This window comes from Pithys albifrons, chromosome 3 (genome assembly GCF_047495875.1).
Source record: "Pithys albifrons albifrons isolate INPA30051 chromosome 3, PitAlb_v1, whole genome shotgun sequence".
In the NCBI taxonomy this organism is placed as follows: domain Eukaryota; kingdom Metazoa; phylum Chordata; class Aves; order Passeriformes; family Thamnophilidae; genus Pithys; species Pithys albifrons.
Genome location: NC_092460.1, coordinates 48,353,109 through 48,378,803, shown reverse-complemented (window position 1 = coordinate 48,378,803; position 25,695 = coordinate 48,353,109). Strand labels below are relative to the sequence as shown.

At 43.1% G+C, this 25,695-nt stretch overlaps 1 protein-coding gene across 11 annotated transcripts in view; it reads left to right on the top strand.

Moving 5' to 3' along the window:
- Positions 1-25,695, top strand: part of RBFOX2 (RNA binding fox-1 homolog 2) — a 175,154-nt gene that overhangs the window by 32,546 nt on the left and 116,913 nt on the right. For all 11 annotated transcript variants that reach the window (XM_071551675.1, XM_071551676.1, XM_071551679.1 and 8 more), the window contains exon 2: positions 2,800-2,850. In XM_071551675.1, the coding sequence (XP_071407776.1) occupies positions 2,800-2,850 (51 nt within the window). The remainder of the gene's footprint in view (positions 1-2,799; positions 2,851-25,695) is intronic.

Sequence of the window (25,695 nt, the reverse complement as noted above, 5' to 3'; positions counted from 1 at the left end):
CAGCACTGGAGATTATTGGCAGGAGACGGTTTCCCTAGGCGCTTCCTGCCTTCTCTTGGAGAGTTAAGTTCAATTAGAGCAATGATACGCACAGCAGGGATTTTGCAAAGAGTCCAGTACTTGGTGGTAGCATTGCTGTATGAAAGGCAAAGAGATATCTTTGGCCTTTTTGTGACCTTAATGCTCCAGCTGCTGCCCTCTTTCTAACCTCTGCTATCTCCAAACTCTCACTTTCCTAACATAACCCTCTTTCACCTCTTCTTTTACCTTCTGATGCAACCGTGTCCCTCAGACATTTTTAGTCTGCAATTTGTGGGGTTTGTTTTCAAAAATGCAAAGTGGAGACTGCGGATGTGGGTTTTTTTCCCCTCCATTAAATTTTTCTCGTTTCTTTCTGTCCTCTCGTGTATAGTGGAGTGCCCTCAGATCTCTTTAATCATCTTTCTTCTCCTTTTCACACTCTTGTGATTTGCTTCTGCTTATGAAACTCTTCTGTTTATAGATGTGGTTACTTTGCACCCAGATTCTTTGACTTCAGGAAATCTCATGAAGTTCAGTACCTCTTTTCTGCCACAACCTTGTGGTGACAGTCCCTTTTATTAGCTCTCAGTGTGAAGAACATAATCCTCAAAACAATTCTCTTTTTCCCTTTTTTCATTATAACTTTCAACTTGCATTCATTGCCTTTATTCATTGTCTTTAGTATCCGTAAGGGCAACTTGTCCGTTAATTCATCATTCTCTATGTGGAAATCTTTCTGATTTCCGAGATGTTGAGTGACTGGCACATAAGCATGTCTGAGGTGATGACCCTGCAGGTGTGTATACAAGGACTGTTAAAAGCTCACCTGGAGTAGTCTTTCAGGAGAGGACCATCTCTCCTGATACTTTTTTTTTGTTACAGGATGCTTATGGCACTTAGACAGAAGTTGGTAAGTTGTGTTTTGTGGGAGAAACAATCACAGTGCTTCCAAGGTGTACTTAAATTGAGGGAGAAAAGGACTGTGTTTTCCTCATGGTGTTGCTTGTTCTTTAATTAAGTTCACAGCTGAAACCCAAAGGCTTTGAGTGGTGCTATAGTTGACAGTCACCACTTGCTTTTTCCAGCTTCTGTGTCTTTCCTTCTGTTTCTGAATTATTTGTACAGTTTTGTGCTTAACCTGCTTGCTGGCTATTGGTATTTGAGAGGAACATACTTGCAGGGTGGTCAGCCTAAAAATTACTGTTAATTCCCCAAATGTGGCTGCCAGCAGTTTTGTTGTCCTTGAAGCTGTCATACTGTGCATGCTACTGTAGCTTTAGCAGGAGAGCATGAGGAGAAGCTGGATGTTTCCTGGCAAGTTTCCATGGAGAATCCCCTGGGCAGGCTTGAGGTAAAGAGGAAGAGAGGGAGGACGGATACAAACTTAAAATAGCATTGCTAGTTCCTGCATTGAAATATTAGCACCTTGCTCTTCAGCAGAAGCTTGTTAAAGTGTTTTGTGTGAACTATGAGATTGTGGCAGCGGCCACATGGCCCATGTAGGGCAGCAGAGCTCTCTCTGGAAGGGGCTGGCCTGCTTCACTCAAATGTCCCAACACAAAACCCAAAACTTCTCAAAAACCATCTTTCTGACAGCGGTTGTGTATCTTAGTCAGCTTCATGTCCAGAATGTATTTGTTTTTGACAACTTGAGATTGTTTTGCTGTGTTTTGTCAGGGTCTTCCTCTTGGGCCTCTCTCTCCCCCTTCTTCCCTTCCCCAAGAGCTGCTGGAGAAAGTGCAGGGCTGACTTAGGAGTTTTTCCTCACAAGTCCCAATAGGAGATAGGAACAGACTTAAAAACTGATTGTGGAGGTGTCTGTTTCCTTTCCTCCTCCTGCTAGCATTCTGCCGGGAGTTGCTTGTGAATGCACAGGGGCACCAGGGGAGTTTATATGAGCTTTGTTTAGTTTAGTTTATCCTCCACCCAGAGGGAAAGATGCATGCCTGGGGCATGTGGGAGTGCCCTTTCCCCATTTCAAATAGGATGTGCTGGAGGGAGAGTAACTGAAAATAAATTAAGAAACAGAAATAAACATTTAGGAAGTATCCTGAAGTATGTTGTCTTAATCCTCTGTGCCCTGCTAAAATAGCAACTAGTCTGGGAATTTCATGGAGAAATTCCAGAAGTGTTGGAGGTTCATATATTTCTCGCAGAGCAGGGTGATGGAGCTGCCAATATCACAAAATATGAAGGCTGAGTCCCTTCTGGGCTGAAGAAATAAAGCTTAGAGGATTGATTTTCTGTTGGGAGTGTTGAGGTGTTGCACAGGCTTACTAGAGTGTTTGAAATTACACCAACTGCTTTTTGAGTTAATTTTAAACTGTGAGTACAGTTTTGAAAAGGAAAAAAGTGACACTTTTATGGCTAATGTTTAGGGAAACATTTCTTCCAGACTGGGTGAAGTGGGCAATAGTTTCTGTAATTTTATGTTCAATTTTGTTCAGTTTTCATGAGGGTAAGTGCATTTGCATCTAAAAATTTTTGGAAAATGACAAAAATTATACACAGCTGATATTACAGATGGTAAGGTAGGATTTTTACACTTATTTTATAGCTTTGATTTTTTTTCTTCTGCACAATTTGGCATATGCAGGTGAAAATAAATTGAAAATAAATTGACTTACATGGAAAAAAGAAGTTGGCAGAGTACTTTAGCTCATTCTTCCCCCATTTCATGCAGGTTCTTGTCTTTGGCTGAGTTAAGACAAATATATATTTTCTTTCTTTCTGTTCCTTGTAACCCCTACATTCACTCTTTGTTTTCTTGTCTTGCAGAACGAGCCTCTGACTTCAGGTTATCATGGATATCCAGCAAGAGACAATCAAGTAAGTGTCTGATTGAAGTGAACGTGCATGTGCTTATGTCTCTGTGCACTTACGGATGTTTTGTCCAACAGCTTCCTGGCTGTCATGTTATGGAGTGAAAATAGTTTGTTCTATTGTGGAATGTTTGTGGAGACATATGTGATAAATTGAATGGGGTTTTATGGCCTCCAGCAGTATGTGACAAGGTGCCTGATGTGGGGTTAAATACCATCCACATTACCAAGAGTTCAGGAAATTCTTTATCCTTTAAAACGTAGTAACTTAGAATCCCTGTCCTAACCTCCCACTATATCTCCTCAGTGTTAATGAATGTAGATGTTCAGTGCCAGTGCATGCTTGGCCCTGTTTTATACTTATTTCTGTAATTCTGGCATCTGGGAAGCAAAACAACACTGAGTTTTTGTAAGAGTCTGCTTTGCTGGTGGAGTAGGGAATGACATGTCCCTTTGGGTGTTTCTAGTATCTGTAAACTCGTCTTGCCTTCCTTTCAAGTCCTACAGGGCCCCTGCCCCTTGCTCTTACTCAGGATGTTCTCTGTCTACAGCAGTAAAAATGACACTGTTCAGTGCACTGAATCCGTAAGCATTCTCTGGGCTCCTGACACAAGACAGAGAAATTCCACTTGATGAATTTGCGCGACGGAAGGAGGAGATGCTTTGGAACAAATGAAATTTAATGGTTGTGAGATACAACTGTCACACATTAAATCTCCCTTCTTAGAATGAAGTTTTTTTCAGTGTTCTGCAGTGCTACTGCAAAGCAGAATACAAACCAGTGTAGCAGGAAATTAATATGCACGGAAAATCAATAATGCAGCACATATCAGTAATGAGCAAATAACAAAACCAAATCAAATTCTTTAATACTCTCAGGTACTGCTATATAAAGAAAGTGATTTTCATCATCTCTTGATGAGGTCTGGGTATATATAACAACAGCTTAATGGGAGAGGTTTTTATGAAGGAAGTGCAACATAGTGCAGCCTCAGCAACTGAAGGGCTCCAATCTTTGGTGCCTGGTACGTGTGTATGAGTTCCCATATAGGAGGAAATTGTTCAGAATATCTGATGGGTTATATTAAACTGCTAAATAGCACGAATAAATACTATGCACTGGGATGCCGGGAGAGTTGTGTTCCTACTCTATCCAGGCTAAGTAAGGTAAACTAGATTGAGAGGTAGAGCCAGTCTCAGATCCTTAAAGTGGTTTGTATCTGCTTTTGGCTTTCCCATTCTGGTGGTACCCTCTGCACCCTATTTTGTGCTTCATTTTGTTTACCCGTTTAGGGTTGTTTTATTTTGGTACCTACCACTGTGTCCTACTTCACAGGTTTCTTCTTTGTCATCCCATAAGAACTTTGATTTGAAAGTCCAGATCTGCTGTTGCTGGCAGGTCACCAGGTCAGCAGAGATGGACATGGGAAGCTGTATAAAGCCAGGGTGTGACATGAGAATTACAGCCTGGGCAGCCCTGGAGGGCACGGGGAGTAATGAATGTTAGGAAGTATGTCTGTGTCTTTCAGATGGCATGTAGCTTTATGAAATTTTCTGGGAAGACAAACAGTTTCAGTTTAATTTGTGTGTTTTCATTTAGCAAATGCTTGTAAAAATTTTTTGTGGTTTTTGTTTGTTTTGATTTGTTTTGGTTTTTTCTTCCTACTCTAGACAACATTTTGATCTGTGCTAAGTGTTTGTCCTTCTGTCTTGCTTATGTCCCTGAAGCAGCTTAAATTCAGATCTGGTTTTCACTAATGAGGTTTCAAGGCTTTTAGCTAATCTGATTGGGAGCCTCTAACTTGATAGCAGCAGAAAAAGAAGTCGTCTGTTGCCACGGGCTGGGGCTCGTGTAGGAGAGTCAGCAGTGGCTGATCCGTCACCTGCCTTTTTGCACTGAAAAAGGAGAAAGTGGTGTGGGAATACATGTAGGGATCCTGACCCTGTACAAAGTCATTACGAGATGCAGGAGCAACAACGGTGTTGGATTTCCTCAAATTAGGAGCTCGATTTGAGCTGGTGAATGTAAGTCAGTGTATCTTGCTCTTTGCCAATGCAGTTCTTCATTGTAAATACTTGTACTGTGCTTTTCTCCACAATGTTTTCTTAAAAAGAAGTAGCAAAGCAGAGCTTGTTTTTAGGGCTTTTCGTGCTGTGACCACAGTAGTCGTGCCAGAAATTCTGTGGATGTAACTTGCTCTTTCTTTCACTTTATATAGCATCCTACTTCTTCACTTGTTTGAGTGTCCTTTTCGTTCCTTCAGGCTCTGAATGCCGTTAATTGCTCTCTGCAAACCTTTCACTATGCTGTTTTTACACCCTCTAGTGGTTAAATCATACCCAGATGTTCCAGGTTATTGAAGATCTCCCTGCCACTGGAAATGTGTGATTAGTTTGAGTCCTCACTGGTTGTGTGGGAATGCTTAGGTCTCCAGTATGGAGTTTATTTTGTATCTTTTCCTAAGTATTTAAGCATTCTGTCGTCATCATGGATGGGCAGCAGCATTGAAGCAAATGAGATGGGATCCATATTGAGGCTGTTTCTCTCGTAATTCTGGTGTTGTGTGATTGCTTTATGATAAACCCAAAGCTCTGGGTTGTTGTACAGCTCCCTCATTCCTCACCTGCCCTGCCAAAGTGCTGATTTACTGGACTTTTTGTGGTGATAGGGCCTAGGGAGCATGAGTGCTAAATCATTATTGTGTAAGCTTGCCTGAAAAGAGGCTTTCTGTTGCTGAAGTTGCACTACTGGGTCTACGTTGCAGCCATGTAAGGATCTGGAGAGCTTTCTGGGTCTCTTCTCAAGGATTCAGGGTTTGCTCTGTTGATGTCTAATGCAATTTCATGAATGGTAGGATGCCCTTCTTTTCCCCAGAGCTGGGCTCATGGTAGGGACAAAGCCCTCTGGAAAGGGAAAATAAGGGAAGTGCTAGTGTAACATTGCTAACTGAGATGAGAACCAGGTCTTTCGGTCAGGAGAGCTTATTTTCTGGGGACTGTTCAGATCTTCATCTCTCTGTTGGGTCTGCCAAGAAAGTGGTATTTCTTTTTTTGTAATGTGAGCACCTGCCTAAAATGCAGTGAACCAAGACTTCCTGCTTCATTTCCCAAGCTGTGACAAACAGCTCTGAGGTTCTGTGAGTTGGTCTCAACATGGAAAATGACTGGTACAGCTATACTGGTATAACTTTTACATACAGACAAAGTCATCAAGCACAAATATTCTGCTTCCAGAAAGCTATTCCATGCTGACTGTGCCAGCTCATTTTGTATGTAGCCAAGGCCTATGTCGTATCGCTCTAGTGCTTTTCATGTCCAAATGTATTAGACATGATATCTGAGATTTGTTAGAGTGATGAATACTGGGACTTATGTGGCAGAATTTGGCAGCTGCACAGAATAATTTTGTTTCCCAACAGGAAGCAAAATGAGCAAGAACACCTTGTTTAGCTGCCACTGAAGGGAAGAGAGGAGGAGAGAGAGTTTATGGAAGCAGGAGGTAATTGCACGCATCAGAACTGGGTCAGGATGTTAGAGCTATTATACCTCTTCTGTTATGGAAAGTGATCCTCAGCTATCACAACCGGTTAGGATATTGGTTTGAAGCCTCTTTTAAAAGCTTGTACTTCTGAGTACAATTCTTAAATCAAACTGGGCCATTGGCTTGGTGCTAATGTGGTGGAAACATTGTTACCTATCACAAGTGACACTTCCTTCAACAGCTTAGTTTCAGTGGCTGGTTTTCCATCTGAGCACTCACTAAGTCTGACCTGTTGTTCGCATGTATGTAGATGAGACTGCAGCCCAAGGTAGTGCAGGTGCCCATGGCAACTGCCAGGAACAGCTTTATCAGTATCCCCTCGGTTTGAGTTCAAGCTTAAGGTGAAATGCTGTTAAATCCTCTCCAATTGTCAGGCTGTTCCCCTGGGTCTTTACTCACCTGCTGCTTTGGAATATCTGTTTGGGCATTGTAGGCTGCCTTTGCTCCCTTCCCTGGGGCTGCAAGCTGGTCTGGGGGAACTGAGCAGCAGTGGTGGCAGTCTGTGAGAACAGGAAGGCTCCCCTGTTGCTTTTTTCCCCTATTTGTTTTCTTTGCCCAGTCCCTCCTGATGTGGAGAGTTCGGCAAGGAAGCCCTTCATCCTAAGATGTGAAGGGTGTGTGTGAGCTCCCACAGGGAGGCAGGACAGCGGGTCACTGGGCTTCCTGTTGGAGCTGGACGCACAGAGGTGCTGCTGCTCCCATTGGTGGTCTCTCTGCAGCCAGCAGCAGGGATCTCAGCACAGAGTTCAGGGAGGGAAACCTCTTTCCTTGCTCATCTGTGTGGTCTGAGACACCATCACCTATCTTCCTCTTCTCCATCCTGTGGATGAAGTGTGAATTGGGACATTGCCTCAACTTGATTAGCGGTGAAGTGGTTCAGCATGGATTAGGATACCCACAAAAAAATCTCTTGGGTTTGGCATCAACAGACTGAAATGCTCTTATTATGAAGCAAGACATGATCCCTCTGGGTTTGGTCACTTGTTTGCTTTTACTTGTACCATGATAGCACCAGCCATGGTCTCTCGAGTACCCTAATTTGTCTGTTGTGGAACAAAGACTCCTTGTCTCAAGACTTTAAGTAGTGTTCCTGAAAAGTGTTTTGGCGTCTAACTGACCATGAAAATAAACCCTCTAGTGTGTATGTTAACTGGCTTGTTAGCCCATGAGATGGTGGCAGTGAAAGTGTTAAGTTATTCAGTACCTACAAAGGAGGGTAGTTTGTGGGTTTTTTGTTTGTTTATTACTTTACTCTTGTTTTGAAGTGCCTATTTAATGCAAATTCTTAAACTGAGGGACAGAGAGAGGTTCTAGAAAGCCTTAAATAAAATTTTAACCACTTACTCCTCAAGTAAATAGCCAGAACAAAGATCAGGAAGCATCTGAGGTCCTCCATATAAAATGGAGAAGACCAGGCTTTGGTGTTCCTGGTGGTTTTGAGGAGTGCCTCTCTGCTTGAAAGCCATCAAAAAATTGTGATGGAACCATCCCAATGAGGAGAAACTGCTCTAAACATCTTCCTTATATTTTAAATGAGGTGAATTAGAGTAAGGTTGCCAATCTGTTGTGTCCTGGTTCCTACAGCTCCTCTTTAGGTAAGCAGTGTAATGTTTCCACTCTGTGCTAGACGGGACTGAAGGGATATTCTACTACTGACCTAACTGCAGTGTGCCATAGAAAATAATGACCTTCATTTCAGGGAATGTGGTCTAGGCAAAAATTTCCAACATATTCAGGAGATGGGAAGCATCTGTGAGGCAGCTGCATGCAGAGGGGTTCAAGGGTGTGTAGAGGGATAACCACTGTGGGGTTACAGCTTCACTAAGCTGTGAACAGTGTCGGACAGTTCAGGTGTGCTTATGGAAGGCCATTTAACGCTGCAGGAGGGGAGGAGCTTGAGAAATCCTTTACTGGTTTGAATCTCACACTACTAAAAACTCAGCACATTCAAAGATAAGGAAATGCTGACAGAATGGAGAGAGTTAAGTTAAAGTTATGCAAATTGTGATATCTGAGAACGAAAATAGAGAATGGAATGTTTAGCTAAAAACTAAAGGAGGAGTTAGTTACAGATTGAAGTTGAAACAATTAAGGATAAGTTGGAAGAGGACAGGTAAGATCCACTGAGACTAATCTAGTGATAAGTCTCCCCTAAATCCAGAACTGCCTTGGTTAGACACTTGGTTGATCACTTCAAGCATGAAGCAGTGGTTCTTTTTTTTCTGAAGCCCAGAATATATCCCAAAGAAGCTGCAGGAAAGACACAAGAAGTGGGATTAGAAAAAATTGTAAAATATACACCACTAAATAACTTAATTCATTATAACTCTACTTTCTGAAATTTCACTCTGAACCAAGTCTATGATTATATTGGCCACATTCCTCCAAATCTCTTTCCTTTGTTTAGCTGATTTCCTAGCATCAAAACTCTTAACTAGTACAGGAAACATGATATCTCTTTATTCCCCTTTTCCCTCGTGTCTGCTGCCTTTCTAGCCTCTCTGAATACAAGGCAGGGAATCCTTTCCTTACAGAACCCTTATTACCTTCCATGAACAATCCAGCGAGTTCCATGCATGTCTTCCTCTTAATCAATAACAAGAGAAAACATGTAACCACGTGTAGAAAAGTTGTATGAGAAGTAGTAGTTTAGGAGTGCATCTAATTCAGATACATGGGAAGACTTCCTGACAGTAAGCTCCTTAAGTCCTATAAACAGCTTCTCAAGGGAAGTAACAAATACCTTGCTGATGAATAGTCCAGCCAAAGCTCTGGGGTTGCAAGGCGTTGGCAGGAAATGGGCTGGATGATGTAATACAAATTCCTTTCATGTTTAAGTCCTCTGATTCAAGCAATTTCTCATCTCTGCTTGGGGTTTTGAGATGACCAGAGTTTTCTCCTGTGATGTACTTTTTGACCACTGGAGTGTTACCTGATGTCTGCAGGAGTCTTGGAGACTCCCAAGACAGTTCCTTTGTCAAGAGGGGCATCATCTTGTTTAGATTTTCCCTGCTGAATGATTATACTAGAGTGTGGCACGTGGAAGAAGTAGACTGAAAAAGGATCAGTTGGAGAACCAAACCCAAATGGTGCAGAGAAAGCAGCCTGTTGATGGTTATTATATCCTATCGAGGGTATGAAAGCAGCTATTCTGGGTCAGACAGAAGGTCTCTGCCTTTCAGTGTTCTTGCTTTGACAGTGTCTAATAGCAAGTACTTAAAGCAGAGGGAGCAGCGCCAAGATTCGGTCATACTTCCCCTCCTCTGTGCTCTTCAAGCAATCCTGTGGCTTTGGGATTTCCTGGCTGTAGATTTTTATTCTTTTTTTTTTTTAAAGTCACTTGTGATAGATTTTTTTGTCTTTATTGAATTTGTCTAAATGGTTTCTGAGCCTGTCTAGATCTTTGGCATCCACAGCATCCTGTAGCAACAAGTCCCTGCTTTAGGTGTCTTACGGGGAAAAAGTTCTATGCAGCTCTTGAAACGGAGTTGATTTTAAAGTTCTAGGTGAGGGGGGCTTGGGATCCCCAGTTTGCACAGCTGTCACTCCATGGGTGAGGGTTTTCATCTTAACTGGAAGAAAAACCCACAAACCCAAAGTAAACAAAACCACAGAAGAAAATTTAAGTAGCTTGTGTGAATTTTGTATTTTTTCCCCTCTGAATAGTAAACTAATAAATGCAGCAGTTATTTATAGGTACCCGTAAGCGCCCCAGCGCGTTGCTGATGGACGGCCCGGGCCCTTGGAACCTCGTCTGTGGCCTCGGTGCCCTGCCATGTTGTGGGAGCGGGAGAGCCGCGGGGTGAGTGCGGGTCACGGGACAGCCCCGCAGGGGCGGCGCTGGCGCGGCGCTGCCGGGAGGGGGCAGGCGGCGCTCGGGCAGCGCTGCCCGGAGCGATCCCGGCTCCGGTGCCGCCGCCTCCCGCGCTGCCCCCGCCTCCCCGCCCGGGCTGCCCGGAGCGCTCCCAGCCCCGCCGCCCCTCCCGGGCTGCCCCCGCCCTCCCCGCTGCACGGCAGGGAGGGCTACAGTAGTGGGAAGGGAAGGGAAGGGAAAGGGGGTTCGGCCTCCTACGACCCCCGCAGGCATATGGGGCTGACTCCTCACGTGTTCTGTTCTGGACAAGGGAAGTTTTGTTTGGAGGGATGGGGAGATGATGGGTCACTGCCGAACCCAGCACGAGCAGCATCCAGCATGGGCAGACACAGCCCCTCCATGGGACCTGTGTTGACATGTTGTTCTTTCAAGAGTCACTGTGGAAAAGGTTTCCATTATGCAAGTCTTCCATCCGTTCCAAAATGTCTCGAAGTGAGCAGAGCGGGACACAAAGGAGGGATGTTTGAGGGGGAGTGCTCGTGATAGAGTTGCTTTTAGAAGGGAACCTGAGCAAGGAATCTCTAGGCTTTCCTGGCTTGAGCCAGGCTCCTGTCCTGAGCTTGTTTGATCCAGAGGCATGTGTGCTGCTCAGCACTGCTGCTGCTCTGAGGGCATGGCAAGATGGTCTCCTCCCTTGGGCCCACAGTGGCTGTGCTGGAGTGGTGGCTTTTCTCCAGTGTGTATTGTGCACATCATGAAATCTCACAGCTTTCAAGTGAATGAGGGGAGGGTGTGTGTATGTGTGTTTGTGCACATGTGTCTGTAAATAAATATGATTCTCCCATCCTAATTTCTTTTAGAGGAGGCTAAAGATGCCAAGAAGTTCAATTGGTCAGTGTAGATACAGAACCTGAAAAGATGCTGAGAAAGATCAGATAGATGCCTGTGGTCAGATCCTTTGCTAAAGGAAATTAAGGCAACAACAGACATACATTGCTAATTTGTAAGGGCCAATCATGTCAGATCAGTTTAGTTTTTTCCTTTGACATGGCAGCAGGCCTGGCAGATGGAGAAAGCTACTGGCTTTGGATCTAGTCCCACATGACCTTTACATAAACTAGGCAAATGAAAGGTAAAATTAAGAAGGGGCTGAGTGCCTCTTTGGAAAACTGTATGTGGAGCAATTATATCAGGCTTTTCTCTGTGTGTGTGATCTGGAGTCTTACCACAGTCTGGCCTGGCTGCTCTGCTGTTCTGTACTGCTCAAACATGAGGGTAATAAAACAGTAACTGAATATATGTATGTGCAGGGGCTGGTAGCCTTTGGAAGGTAGGATTAGATGTCAGAAGGATCACAGTAAATTGCAGAAATGGCCTGAAATCCAACAATATGAAATTAAAGAAAACCAAGCTGTATTAACAAAAGGAACTGTATATGCAATATAAAATGGAGACTTAACTGGCTAAGAAGTAATATCCAAGGAAAGATCTGGATTAATAGGAAATAACAGACTGAATATGTGGTGCTGTTTTTTTGTGATCTTGAAAACAGTGAATGCATTTCCAGGTATGTCAAGTAACTGCAGAAGGTAGTTATTGTTTACAGCTTAGTACAGCAAGTGGAGCACTGTATCTACTTTTAGGCACTACAGGAAATACATACGCAAAATCTGAAAATAGTCCAGGGAAGAAGAGGAAAAGGAGGCTGAGAGAACCTAACATAGGAGAAAAATACCAAGGTTGTATCTTCTTTTAAAAAAGAAAGTATGGAGTATGGGGGTTGATTATTTTTGTGTCCATTGAAGACAGCTTAGTTTGCATGAAGGAAGGCTTAAATTGGTTATTATGGGGTAAACCAACATTTTTTGATTCAATATAATGAAGTAGTGGAACAGTAATTTAGGGGACCAGAGTTCCAGTTTCTAGGAGTCTGTAATAAAAAGTTAGGTACTTCCTGATGGATGTTCATCCAAACATGCTCTGTGCTGCTTCTGTGCATGGAGAACCTTGTCTCCCCTGCCCTGTGTTTGTTTTATTTCGTGACAGTCAAAAGCCAGTTGCTATCATCTACATTGTTCCCCCGCCATGTAACTGCTGTTGTCTTGGGCCTTTCTTGCTTTTTTTTTTTTTGTGCATCTAAATTGTGAGACAGGAGGCTCCACTGCTCCTAAACGTGCCAGAGTTCCTTTCTTTGTGACAGCTGCCTCGGCTCTGTTTCTTCCTGAGCTTGCCTATTACTCAAAGGGTGCGGGTTATTCAGCATCTCTGAGTCAGTCCTTCCCTCTGTCTCACAGTAATAACATGTAGCATGTATGAACCTTGGAGCAGTTTGATGTCTTCACTTCCCTCTAAGTTCTTTAGCCAGATCTCCATTATGAATGTGTTTAGAGGAGAGATTAGTATTATTATTCGTTTTAAATTAACATAACCCCCTCCTTGCTACCCTACCTGCAACTCCCCTTGCGTGAAGAAAGGACTGGGAGGATCCAGGAGGAGTATTTCCTCAGTCTGGTCAGGGAGCGTGCTTTGCCTGCCTGCTGCTGGGCTCTGCTGTGGGAGGGCAGCCCGTGTGCCTTATCCCGAGTGCAGCAACTGCTGCACCACCCTGCTCGTGCGGCTGCTCCAGCAGAACTCCAGTAAATGAATGGGATCGCTTTCTGTTCCGCTGCCTTCTCCTGCATGGTGAGTGAGCAGCTCTGCACTGGCTGGGGAAGGACGCTGCACTCTGCAAGCAGAGTAACCTCGGGGAGCCGCGCAGATGCTCCCGAGAATAGCTGGTGGATGCAACATGGCTTCATTCGTCTTGGTATTAAGGGAGAGGTATTTCCAGGAGTAGCATAATGTTGCTCGGAGCAGGCATTTGCCAGATGGTTTCAGTTCCCCTGAGGCTTCGGGATGTGAAAGGGAAAGGGCCAGGAACACACTTTTGATTCATTCCATTAGTAGATTAATCGGCACTGTCCTGGCTTAATAAGTCTCTTAGATTTCCCAGTGGAAATGGCACATGTAATTCTGCCCAGGTCACACTCTGTACACCTGTGTTGAATCTTTCACAGTAAGATGCTGTGCTGCTGCAGGCAACATCTGCAAAATAAGACTTGGGAGGGGTAGAATTTTTTGGTGGAGGGAGAGGTGAGAAAATTTTTTTAGTAAGTACTGTTAAATAATGCTTATGGAAACAAGATGGGTTGTGAGAACATGCTTGAATTCTTCTGCCTTTTGATGGGGGATGTATCAAAAAATTCTGCAGTGGTAATTTGATGTTATGAGGCTTTTTCTCCCCTCCTCCATTCTGTATTAATTGCCAGCTCGATTGCTTTTTCCAGGAAGTCTGTGATTAGAGGACAAGGGTGCTCTTCCTGATAAAGGTCAGAGGCTGCTGTCTCCAGAGGCTACTGCTAAAATGATGAGCACTGTCTTGCTGATTTTAACTGAAAACCTGAGCAGATGCTGTGCTGCTATTTACTTGGGGGGGGGGGGTCAGTCCCCAGTGACTTCTCTCCTCCCGCCTCTGTTTCTGAAGGCCAACCAATTGTTGGGGAGTGGATTTAGTTGCTGCTGCCACCCACAAAGGAGAAGGTGTGTAGCAGGTTTGTAGCTGTAGCAGTTTCAGCAGCAGTCTGTGTTTTTTAACTCTTTTGGTGCGTGTGGATTTCGATGAGCTGTACTCTGATGTCACAGCAGCACCAAGTTGCCTTGCTGCCAGGCCTAATAAAGGTTTAGCAGCAGGATTGTATCTAATGAGACCCATTAAAATTCCTTTGCAGCTGTATTTTGCTGAGGAGAGACTTCAGGTATTGCCAGCAAACACATCTTTGCCTTTCCTAGTCCATTGTTCCTGCTACACCTGGAGAGCACGGGCTATCCTTTCTTACAGGTCAGGAGGACAGCAGTGGCTAACACTGGCAACAGCTTGATCATCATCTCCGTTTCTGGGGCACCTGTCACCCTGGCTCCTTGCCATGGTCTCCCTAAGCTAAAACAGTGCTGCTCATTTCCAAGTGCTTGGGGAACATCTTGTTTTCCAGCCATTTATGGTAGCTAGCTCCAATCCTTTTCAAGGTCTGGAGAAAGACTGACAGGGGCCAAAGGAGTAAATGTCATGAGACTCCGGATCTTTCTGTTGAAAGCTGAGATAGAGATATTTTACATCCTGTGGTATATGTAGCTAGATTTAGGCTCTTTGGTATTTCCAATAGAGTGGCATTTCAGAACTGGGAGCTGAACTGTGACAGCAGCATTGTCCCCAGTTGCTGCCAACTTTGCCCCAGACAGGGAACTGCTGTTTTCTGTGGAGCAGAGTGTAGGAAAAGTGATCGTCTCTGAAATAATTTAAAATATACTGACACAATAGACAGATAGAGCCAGCCATCTGAATTTCACTCAAGAATTAATCTAATTACTGTGTAATATGTTCTTACTGGTCTATGCTACCTAAAGGGCAAATGTAACTACATTAGGCACAATTTGGAGCATTTGATTTTCCTTCAGACTTAGAATTTGGATCCAGCTGACTATCTGTGTACATATTTCGAGGTTTCTGGGCATCTCTAATCCAGTTTGTAGTGACATTAGCATTAGATAACCATAGCAAGGCCTTTATCTGAAAGGAAATGTGCATTCTTCAGGTCACACAAGGATGAAAAAAGATTGTTCTGATCACTTGCTTTCTGGAAATTTGGGAACAGAGAGGAATTTAATATATTATTGTTGCATTGTTACCCAAGTGAGTTGCATCTCTAGCAGTTACAATAGCTGTCAGATGGTATGGCGACACTGTAGAGCTTAAATTTGGATTAAGATAAGATGAGAATTCATAGCACAGGACCTTGGATACAATAAATGCATGTGTTTACTGGCCATAGTTATTTCAAACCATTTCATCTAAGCAGAGTGTGAGTGACTTGCTACTCATTCAGCTTGTCTGCCTTAGAAAGGGATCGGAAGAGTAAAAAAGTTGCACTCAATCTCTAATGGAAGAGTCTAATTTTGCCAAAATTTGATCAGAAAATGCAATGGAATGGAACTTACACTACTATTTGGGGGGGGGTTTGTTGGTGTTTTAGGCTTTTTGGGGGGGGAGGGGAGGTGTTGTTTGTTTTGCCCCCTTGTTTTTTTGGTTGTCATGATTAGGTGTTGGGGAAAGAAGGGGAGGAACAGCCTTAATGTGAGTTCAGCTGAAGGTATTTGAAGGTCACAGTATGTGACCCTGCATACTGCACCGACGTTAAAGACCAGATCTGTAGCTCCTCTGCTTCTGTGAGAGCCAAAATCCTCCTAAATTAAGTACATCAGTTGACACGAGTGCCAGTTTATTGGAACATCTCATGTGCAGACTCCAGGTGTTTCCAGTACTTGCTGCGTGTGAGATCTGCAGAATGGTAAAGTGCCCTGTTAAAAGGTACAGGTAGGAATCTATGCTTATGCCTTCTTGGAAGTCCCATATTAAATATATACACTAAAAAGACTTTGAAGAATGGATTCTATTTTGCTTATAAAGCAGGAGACCAGTAGTGCAGTTAGGCTTTACATACACACACTTTTCTAAATTGTCTTATGCTCATAATTCCCCGAGGGACCAGTCAGATGGAGTGAGCTGTTTGCTTGCAGCCATGAGAGTAATCCATCTGGATGGTGGTGGAGCAGGTATGGTTAAGGACTGCTTTGCTCTAAATGAGATCACAAGCAGAATTGCTTTTCTGATGACTGACCTTTCCTGATCTTTGAGAGTTGAAGTTGGGGATATTGTATTCTATAACTAAAATTTTCCAGTAGCATTTCTGTCATCTCGAGATCTTTCTCGGTGTTATATCTATTCATACCTTTTCTCTTCTGCTTTATTAATGCCTTTTACATTTGAACAGTCTGCCTTTCCTTTATGTGGTTTGACAACTGCCGATACCCTGTTGAAATATTTTGCTTTTAGTTCTGTTAATGGTGATTTTGCCTGAGTTTTCTTACTACTGTTACATAATGGAAGTGTCTGCAGTCCCTGACATGTGTGTTTGGTCTCTTTCCACCCACTCACAGGTTGATGCTGTTTCCCACCAAAGTCTTCTAGCAATTTAGTTTTGTTGTTTCTCAGGAGATGTCATTCAGTGTTTATTGGTGTTACCTCTTCATTAGCTGCAGTCATTGCTTTCTTCCTTGCTGATTATGTACTTGTGCTGTGCCCCATACTGAAGCTGTACTTCAGGTATTCAGCTGTTTTGTCTTCATTAGGCATGTAAGGCTGTTAGGTAATGTCATGGATTATTTTTCTTCTCAGAGGGTCAAATGAAAGAATGTTGTTTGAATAAAAGAAGAAATAAAACAGCTGTGACAATAAGGGTAAAAAATATGGGCAGAATGTAGTATTTTTAAGCTGATTTCTTCCCTCTCATAGGTGTATTTGCAGTTTACTTCTGGGGCTTATTAGTCTTTGAGTCTTTCTAAGTTAGAGAAAGTGCATTTTATGCTCTTAAAGAGGGATGTTAAAACCCAGTCTTCAAACCAAATGATACAGGATAGAATTTTATTCTTGTCTTCAGCAACTCTACTATCCCAGGATTTGTAAACTGCTTTCTATGCCATAGTAAATTAGATCCCAGCAGTACAGGGCCTCTGTAGATAAATATAGTAGCCATTATACCTTGATACAGTTGTATTGCCTAGGAAATTACTACTGTTATTGAAAAGGAATTTGCTCAGGGCAAGAGGGTATCCATTATTCCTGAATAACTCGCTAACGTTGTTAAGCTTCCTTTGCACAAACAAGCCAGGAGGAGTCTCTTTCTGCAGAATGGTATTACTCTCCGTCTGTATTCCCCTTTATCATGAGCTGGTGTAAGCCAAAGTTTCACCATATGCATAAACCCCTGTGTGGTCCAGAGAAGAAAGCTATGTCCTGTTCTTTCTCTTTCCCTACTGTTACAATACTCTTATATTCATATCCTTCCTTAATTTGTGGGGTTGTTGCTGTGCTGATCAATCACTGATGCAGCGCAGCCACTTGACATGGTAAGGACGGAGACAAAAAAAGTGATGTGATGGTGCTGTAGCTCCATTGATGAGGTTTTTGAAAACAGTTTCTCTCTTGCCACCTGGAATCTCACACCTTGAATTGGATGCCACCAGTTCATCCTTTGGTATAGCTTCCCTTATGGACTATAAAAAGATGAGTTGTTGATGTAGGAGCTGAATTTCTTTTTTTTTTTTTTTTTGTAATTTATGACTTCCTCTTCAGAATCCACAACCAAAGAAATAATCTATTTAGCACTGAAAAATAAGTGTAGAGCATGGAGAATCTTTCTGCCCTTTATCAGTTCAACTGGATATTTTTCTCCTGACTTGACACTAAAAATAGACTTATGTTGGAGTTTGATGCTGTTTAATAACTTTCTGCTACTTCAGTGAAAAATTGAAGGGAGATCAAACTTTGTTCTGTGGACATTACTAGTGAAGATATTAAGGCAGTTATTAGTTAACTAAACTTTAAAAAAATATATATTTAAATACAAGGATTAGAGCTTATTCTTATCCCTCTTACGAGTACCTAATTTGCTATCTGCCAGTTCAGTATGGACTTCAGACTAGATCCAGGTGTGACAGAATGCAGAAGATACATCTTGTGCAAATCAAGCCTGGGGTGGCAACAGAGCAGGTTGCAGATTCTCCTCAGAAGGTATTGGTTGCAGACTTCACTCCTGGTCCATCACAGAAAGACTGACAGGTGTAATTCATGGAAATTCTCACTTGGTTATCCAAACTCATATTTGTGGTATCCTGGGAGTGGCTGCATCATCATTCCATTTCTGCAGATGAATGCCCAAATCAGGATACTGGAACAGTAAGAATTCCTTACATCTAAATTCTCGCATGCTCTTAAACATTTAAGTTTGAATTCCCTGGGTTCACTTTTTAGTTTTGTTGATGGGGGTGTTCTTGGTTTTAGTTTAAAAGTGCATTACTGAGATTTTTCTCTTGAAGAATTGACAGTGCCTTCCAGAATAATGCTCTTGAGCATAGTTGTGAGGGGAGGAAAATACCGAACAAATTTGAAAAAGCTTTTCTTGGGATCCATTTCCTTCCCCCCCTCCATGTACTTGAATGATAAACCTGTGAATTGAGATCTCCTGAAGTTTATTTAAGGACTTAAGTTTAATTACTATGTGATATCAGTAGTCAGACAGTCCTTGGAAATTGTTGGGTTTGTTTGCATGTCAAGGTGCTATATTGTTTCCGGCTTTCTGCTTTCATGGAAGATATACTAGCCCTTGATAGTTTGCCTTTAAACAAGTAGTCTCTTTTCAGAAGCCTCTTGCTGTGTAGCTGAACCATACCTGCAGGAGAGAGAACACGGAATCCAGTTTTCCAGTAATGAAATGGGTTGCTTTATAACAAAATGGCCCCTTTATTTTCTTGTAATATGCCAATGTTTGGCTTATTTTCTTGGCAAAACATCTGAAAGAGATTGTGGTATTTTTTCTAGGTGATTTATTGTATGCACTTTGTATTCTTGCTTCCTTTCATAAACAGGATAATGCAGAAAGAGGCTTCCTGGAGTCCTTTTGGATGTTAAGGGGAAATCTACCTTGTGGCTCAGAAATTCTGATAATCAGAGATAATGCCAGGATCCTGAGCAGAGGGAGTCTTCACAAATGAGCAGTACTCTGCCGCCAGGGTAGTCTCCAGCGGCACCCAAAGGAGCAAACCAACCTCAAAGAAGATCCTCTTATCTCCATAGGAGCTGCATGTGTGCCCAGGGCTGCCTTCTTTGCTTCTCCCCAGATAGCTTCCAGCCCCATCTCTAATCTTCTTTAAAAAAACCCAAACCAAAACCCAAACAAAAATGAACCAATCAAGCCAAATAAAAATCCACAAGACACGAGGCGTGCCCAAACCCACAGCCAGCAGGAGTCCAATTCCCTTGTTCTCCTACCAGGACCTTCTGCTGGAGTCAGATAAGCCATGGAAAGCAGCTGCTGAGTTGGAGAAACTTCCCTCTGGGTGCTGCAGAACATGTTGCAGTTCCCATCTTCAGTCAGACCTTTTGTAGATGGTTCTTGAAATGTTTGTCGTGGTAGAACAATGATCCAAGTCTTCATCCTCAGTCTAAATCCAGTTTCCGCATAAAATGTGAAAGCTCGATCTGACTGTTAGTTGTGAGAGTCACTGCTTTCCTTTTGTTTGAAATTAAATTTTCCTCTGTAACCTGCCCCAACCTCAGAGTACCTTCCCCTCCACTCTTCAGCCATGGAAAACTGCATGGTGAAGATGAACATATAGCTTCATTCAATAGCACTTATTAACCATAAAAGAATATAATCTTATTTTAGAGTTCAGCCTATTTTAAAATATTTTACAGTTTTGTTTTACAGGTGAGGTTCCAGGAAGCCTTATTAAACATCAGGAGCAGGTATTTTTATGATCACTTATTCACATGTCCGAGTGCTCTCCCAGATGTGTTCAGGTGCACAGGTTAATTTGAGCTTCCCTACCAATAGCCTTCCACTGGCATCTTTGTTCTGCAAACATCCTATTATCAGACCTCATTTCATTTTTCACTCTGCTCAGCACTGAGCTGTTATTTTAGCTCTCATTAGTGGAAGAGTTCCAATATGGATGCCTCTAGGAAAGTTCAGATGCTGCGAAAATTGGTATTGGTGCCTTCCCCAGCAGTGCTGCTTTCCTGATGCAATCTTCCAGTATGACAGAAGCTGGCCAGGCTCAGCTAGCAGCAGCAGGGCTTTAATAATAATGGCCTTCAAGAGACACCTGCATTTGGGGTTGCCATTGCACCACAGTGGTACCTTTGGCCTTACAGCAGGTTCAATGTTAGAACTGTAGTTAGGGCTTATTAGAGCTGCAAGTGCAGGTGATGCTGTTCAAATCAGACTACATGGCTTCCCAAGTGTCCACATCTAAATATGTTCACAGCTGTAGTTTGGTTAAAACCCACTTGTTATCTGGTTACATCTCTTTTGTTTGCAAGCTTGAGCTAGGTAAGAGAACCACAGAGCTGTTTGTTGGGTAGCTGTTGAAACATCTTCCTTAGTTACTGCTGGAATGGAAAGCATTTTGTTATCACAGACTGCAACAGCTGACGCTTCTCCAAATATAGAACAGAAATACGTATTGAATCCTTTGGCTCTTTCTTCAGTATTGGGAATGTGTCTACCTTTTCCCATAGTAGCAAATCAACGCTGGGGTTTCTATTCTTGAGAAGCTTTGAAAAACTCATTATCGTCTTCCAGCTCTGACTATGGATTTTGCCTCCTGTCGTTAGGATTCCCTTGTAATTTTTATTTTTTCCCTTTCTAATTTCCTTTCTATTTTCTTCTCTCAACTTTTCCTTTTTTTTTTTTTTTTTCCCACTTGCTGGAATAAATACAAGTGTTCAAGTGCGGGGAAGTGACAGGGAAGCCCAACAGGCAATCTGTCTAGGAAAAATATACCACTATACCTCTGGTCCCACTCAAGTGCTGAATATGTACGTAGATACGCTGGTTTGGTCTCTATTCTCCTTAAATATATCCAGATGCAATTGTCACAATCATTTTAACTAAGCTCCCACTAATTTCTATTTTTACAATTGATTGCTCTTTTCTGTCAAGATGGAGTCTAATATGGACTTACTCATTTTCAATGTAACACTTCTTGAACTAAGAAATTGTTTTCTGTGATTTAGAAATTTGGAGGGTGTTCTTTGGCATTAGCCCCGATGCCTCCCGTGAGTGTCGTTGCTTTAGAAATTCCTGATCGAATGGGTTTTTCCCTCTGTTGTGAAGAGGTGCTCAGCTAGCCACTCATCCTGTGTGCTATCTAATGTGCTTTAAGTAGTGTGTAGCAGGCACACCAGTTTGTACCCTGTCTTGAGCTTTATCTGCTAGAATGTTAATCCATGAGCATTTGAAACCATATGCCTCTGAGACACCATCAGCCAGAAAGAGATACTGTCAGTTTGAAACTGTGCTGTACCCATTCCCTGTTTGCCCACTTGGATCTTTCCTAAATAGGCTAGAACTTTTTGCAGATTATTTTTTAAACGTTTAGCTTATTTGAAACTTATATACCAGCAGTAGTTTTGGGTTCAATCTATGTACATAATTGAGTGGCCACAATTATATGTCTGTCATTAAGGCTTTTGATACTGGTTCAGAAGCAGGTAGAATTTTTTTTCCTTTTTACCAGCGCCTCTTATTTTGCAAAATACATTTATATAATATTAAATAGGTGGTTACTTGATCCCTTTTTTCTCTTTCCCCTTTTGTTACTTGCTAAGACCTTCCTTACCTTTCTAACAAGCATTAAAGGCTTTGCAGACTGCTTTCTTTCCCTTTAACTTTGATTTGCACAACAGCTTCCCATCAGAAAAGAGGGACCAATGTTTCACTAGGCTGCAGCTCTCTGAACATTTTTCTCGTATCTTGGTATGTATTAATTTTAAAATCTTCTTATTTCTGCTTTTAATCCTTTTTGAGACATGAAAGATCCCTAAGAGATCATGTGCATTTCCGCACACAGCAGCCTTTCCAAGTTCCCTGACACATCCTGTAAAGCACCATTGTTAGGATTAAGACAAAGCATTTGCAGAGGATCCTAGCTACCTGTTTCAGAAGCCTGTCTTAATTATGCCTGTCTTTGTGTTTCTGGAATAAGATGCACTGACATACTATTGTCCTCTTGCTCCTTCGAGAATATTTTGTGGGTTTTTAGGATAAATTTTACAGAAAAAAAGTGTCCTGTGTTGGTAGTACTTTTAACATATTGGCTAATGTAGTTGAAAAATCTGAACAAAAGCTTAAAGAAGGCCTAATAACTCATCTAGTTGTTCCCCTCACACACTGTAATTGTATTTGATCAAGTAAATATTTTTCTTGCTTTCAGGCTGACATGGTTACTCCACTGCCACCTGTCTTGCCTGCGACTGTGGATAGTCTTGGGTGTACACTTCATGTTCTTAGTGTTGGTTTGAACCTCTGGGCAGCGGCAGCTCTTTTAAAAGAGAGTGGTGGTGCCTCTTGAGTCATCCCACAGCCTCACTTTCTGACCTGCTGGGTACTCCCCTCTCTGCTTGAGAATACTGAGTGTTGAGAAACCTGCTCCTGCTGTTCATCAAACAGGGCTCCTGCTCCAGGACAAGGGCATTACATCACCAGGAGTCTGCTGCTCTCAGGAATCTTCCATGGAGAGGTGGTGGCCTTTTAGCAACAGTAGCAAATAAATTTCGAGGCTGTATTTGGATGATTCAGGAAAGGTTCATGGGTCTTGTTTTGATCTGGAGGTTGGATGTGACCTGCACAGCTGTGGAGTTGCTGGGATGATGCTTGTAACTAGTCTCAGTTGTTGACTGGGATGATTTGTGACAAGTCTCAGTTGTTGAAATTAAGGAACAGGCTTGTTCTGAAAGTTTTATTTTTTTTCTCTTGGAAGGAAGAGTGGTCTAAAGCATGAGAAAGCTTGAGGAAGAAGGGGGAGAATTTTTTTTTCCTTTTTCCCCTTATTTTTTTAATTAGGGAACTTGATAGTAACTCTTCAGCTTAATTTTAAGTACTCATCATTTGCAAGTCTTTTAATACCTATGAGGTATTATTTATTTTGCTCACCTGGTCCATATGTCTTCTCACTTTCTCCTCTGTGCACAAGGAATTTCCACTTGCATTAAAATGATAGTTAAGGTAATTTTGGGGTTATGACTCTGGATCAGAAGAAAACCTTGAAAATGCTATCAAGGTTTTCTGGTGCAGAAGTGTCTGCTTGAGTCTGCAGGCTGGCTGAACTAGTCACTGCTGCTGGTGTGACCCTGGTGCAGGGATGTTAACAGAAGTGTCTAATCATGATGCAAGTGACGGCATCGCTGCTGTTTTGCTCCTCTCAAAGCCTTTGAGAACAGGTTTGTGGATCACATGCTCCACTCTTTGAAGCCTGTGGTGCATAGGCTTTGGTGAAATAAGTGATTTTTAGGAACATTGCTTTTCACCCTCTCAACCTGACCCCTTATGCAAAAAGGTGAGAACAGATGGGTGACCTGAGCAATGCCAAAGTGGAACAGCACTGTGACATCCCAGCTTTCTGGAGGAGCTTCTGCTCCTTCCCTTGAGCAGCAGGGCCTGGATTTTCCTGGCTGGAAAATGGAGTGTCATCTTGCCTGTGTCTAGCTAGCACATTCCTATGACTGCTATATCCTGGTTGTGACAATAAACCTTTTCTCCAGAATTTTATGTGGGACTGTAGTGACTGTCATGTGTATTTTCTTAGAGCCCATTACCCTCCCAAGTGTTCTCCCCTGTTCTTGGGACCAGCCTGCCCTGGAGTGTGTCTGTGGCTTGCTGAAGGCAAGGGGAGCCTGGGGAGTGCACAGCACTTCTGGGATGTTTGCTCTGGTGTGATGGAAAGTCCATCCATTTGGTCACCCCATGTAGCTAGAGTTTCACTTGTATGTGGAGCCCGGCAGGCCACATGCTGCTTGCTTTGCTTGAAGCCCACTGGGTTGCATTTAAGTAATCTCTAAGTAAAGGGAGCAGAGGTGATACATGGAATAGCACCATTTCCATATCTTTAGCTGAGATAAAAATAATTCTTCGAAATTCATTTCCAAGGAGACCGACCGGTGCCTCAATAAAAACATTTTTTAAAATTTCTTTTTTTTTCCCCATTTGAGTTAAGGCCTTATTTAACTTAGCATTTGGAGCCCAGCAAGGGAAGTCAATTCTTCATTTTGAGGTGGGAAGGGAAGGGGGTGAGAAACCCGTTTTCCTAGTTTGGAAAAGCAGTTTAACTGATTAATGAGATGTGAGGTGACACTCATCCTGTGGCACTGGGCATGGGGGATGGGACGAAGATTTGCTCCTACAGGGAAGGGCTTGCTGGTGCTTGTCGAGGTGGCTGGGGCGAGTGTCTTTTACTCAGTGCACTGTTCCCGGGGCTGCCGCCCCACCGGCAGAGCTTTGCAATCCTGAAATTGAAGCGGGCTGGGACTGCAAGGGTGCGAGGGCACTTGCCCCAGTCAGACTTGGGGGAAAGCTGCCTCCAGGCAAGTGGGAACTCGATACACTCTGAGGAACCGGAGCCAGCTGCTGCTTTCCCTTTAGCAATATGCAAGTCTGTAAAATACTCATGTGGAGCCACCTGCGAAAGCAGATTAACCCCTTTATCTGTGTCGCTTCTTTTCTCAGCTCACGCCGACAGTGGTTGTTTTTCCTGAGGGAGCTCCAGGGTGGCTGGCACACACGGATTTTCTGGTTAGCTTCAGGATCCCCGTAGTGGTGCTCCTTGATGCCTGTCAGTGGTTAATGATTAAATACAGCTACTGAATTGTGACCGAATTTGGGGTGTTGACTAATAGGGTAGATGAAGACGTGCAGAACCTGCGCACCTTGTGCAGCTCCTGCATCTAGACATGATTCCTGGAGAAGCAATTTGTGGGTGGGGGCGAAGGGGTCCTCACCCCCAGTGACCTCGAGGGACAGCGTTCTGCTCTGCCTCATTCACGGCTACAGATCCCTTTTCTAAAGTAAGCGCTCCGACACTGGGAGCCGGGCTGCATTTATTACTAACCCCACCCATCCCTGCCTCTTGCAAGAATCTTGCGAGGCCGAGATTGTGTTTTTAGAAGCAGAATGACAGAGAGAAATTCCCTGGAGGCGAATGCAGAGTGTGTGCTGTGCACGCCAGTACAGACACACGGGGCTGGGAACTCCCAGAGAGAGATTAAGTGCGAGAGAAGAGCGCAGAGCAGCCAGAGCTGGAGGAGGGGGGTGGAGGAGGCGAGACGCTTTCTAAGCCTCAAACAGCCGTTCGGATTTTTTTTCCTTTAAGAAAAAAAAAAAACAAAAACCACCCTCAACCAACCTCGGTCTCGACAATCTTACTGAAGTGCCTCTTGTGTTGCCGGATCATCTCACTGCTGGGTTTGAAGGACCCAGGCTAACATGATGTACCTCTGGGTGAGTAGGAAGCGTGTGTGAGGGCTTGCACACTTTGCACATATAAGGAATGGAAAGCTGAAGGACTCTGCACTAACGTGAGTGGCCTTCACTGTTGGGCTTAGCTCTCTGCAGCCTCTACACACAGTGGGCTAGTTTTCCCTTGTAAAAAAAATATTTTGAGCAAGTACTATTAACTGGGTATCGAGCAGGTTTTTCCTGTGGTCATAAGTTCCTCTGGAGAGAAAAGTTTTGGGCAGGTGCCTCGGAGACAAGATTTTTGGTATAATGCTCATCACTGTCTGCCATCTGAGAGACGTCTGTATGTGTAAATATATATATATATAATTATTTTTTTTTGTTGCATAACACTGTTCCCATGTGCCTCTGCTTTATGGGATTTTGATGTTGCTGAGAGACATCCCAGGCAGTGGAGGAGTGCTGCTGAAAGGGATCTGTAGTCACTGAAGGTTAGGAGAGGAGCAGGAAGGGAATAGATAATTTTCCAGTTTGGGAGAGAGAAGCTGTTTCTACAAAAGTTGGATGCAAGGTTGTTTTTCCAGAAGTGGCACAGTTACTCAAGTTTCTGGT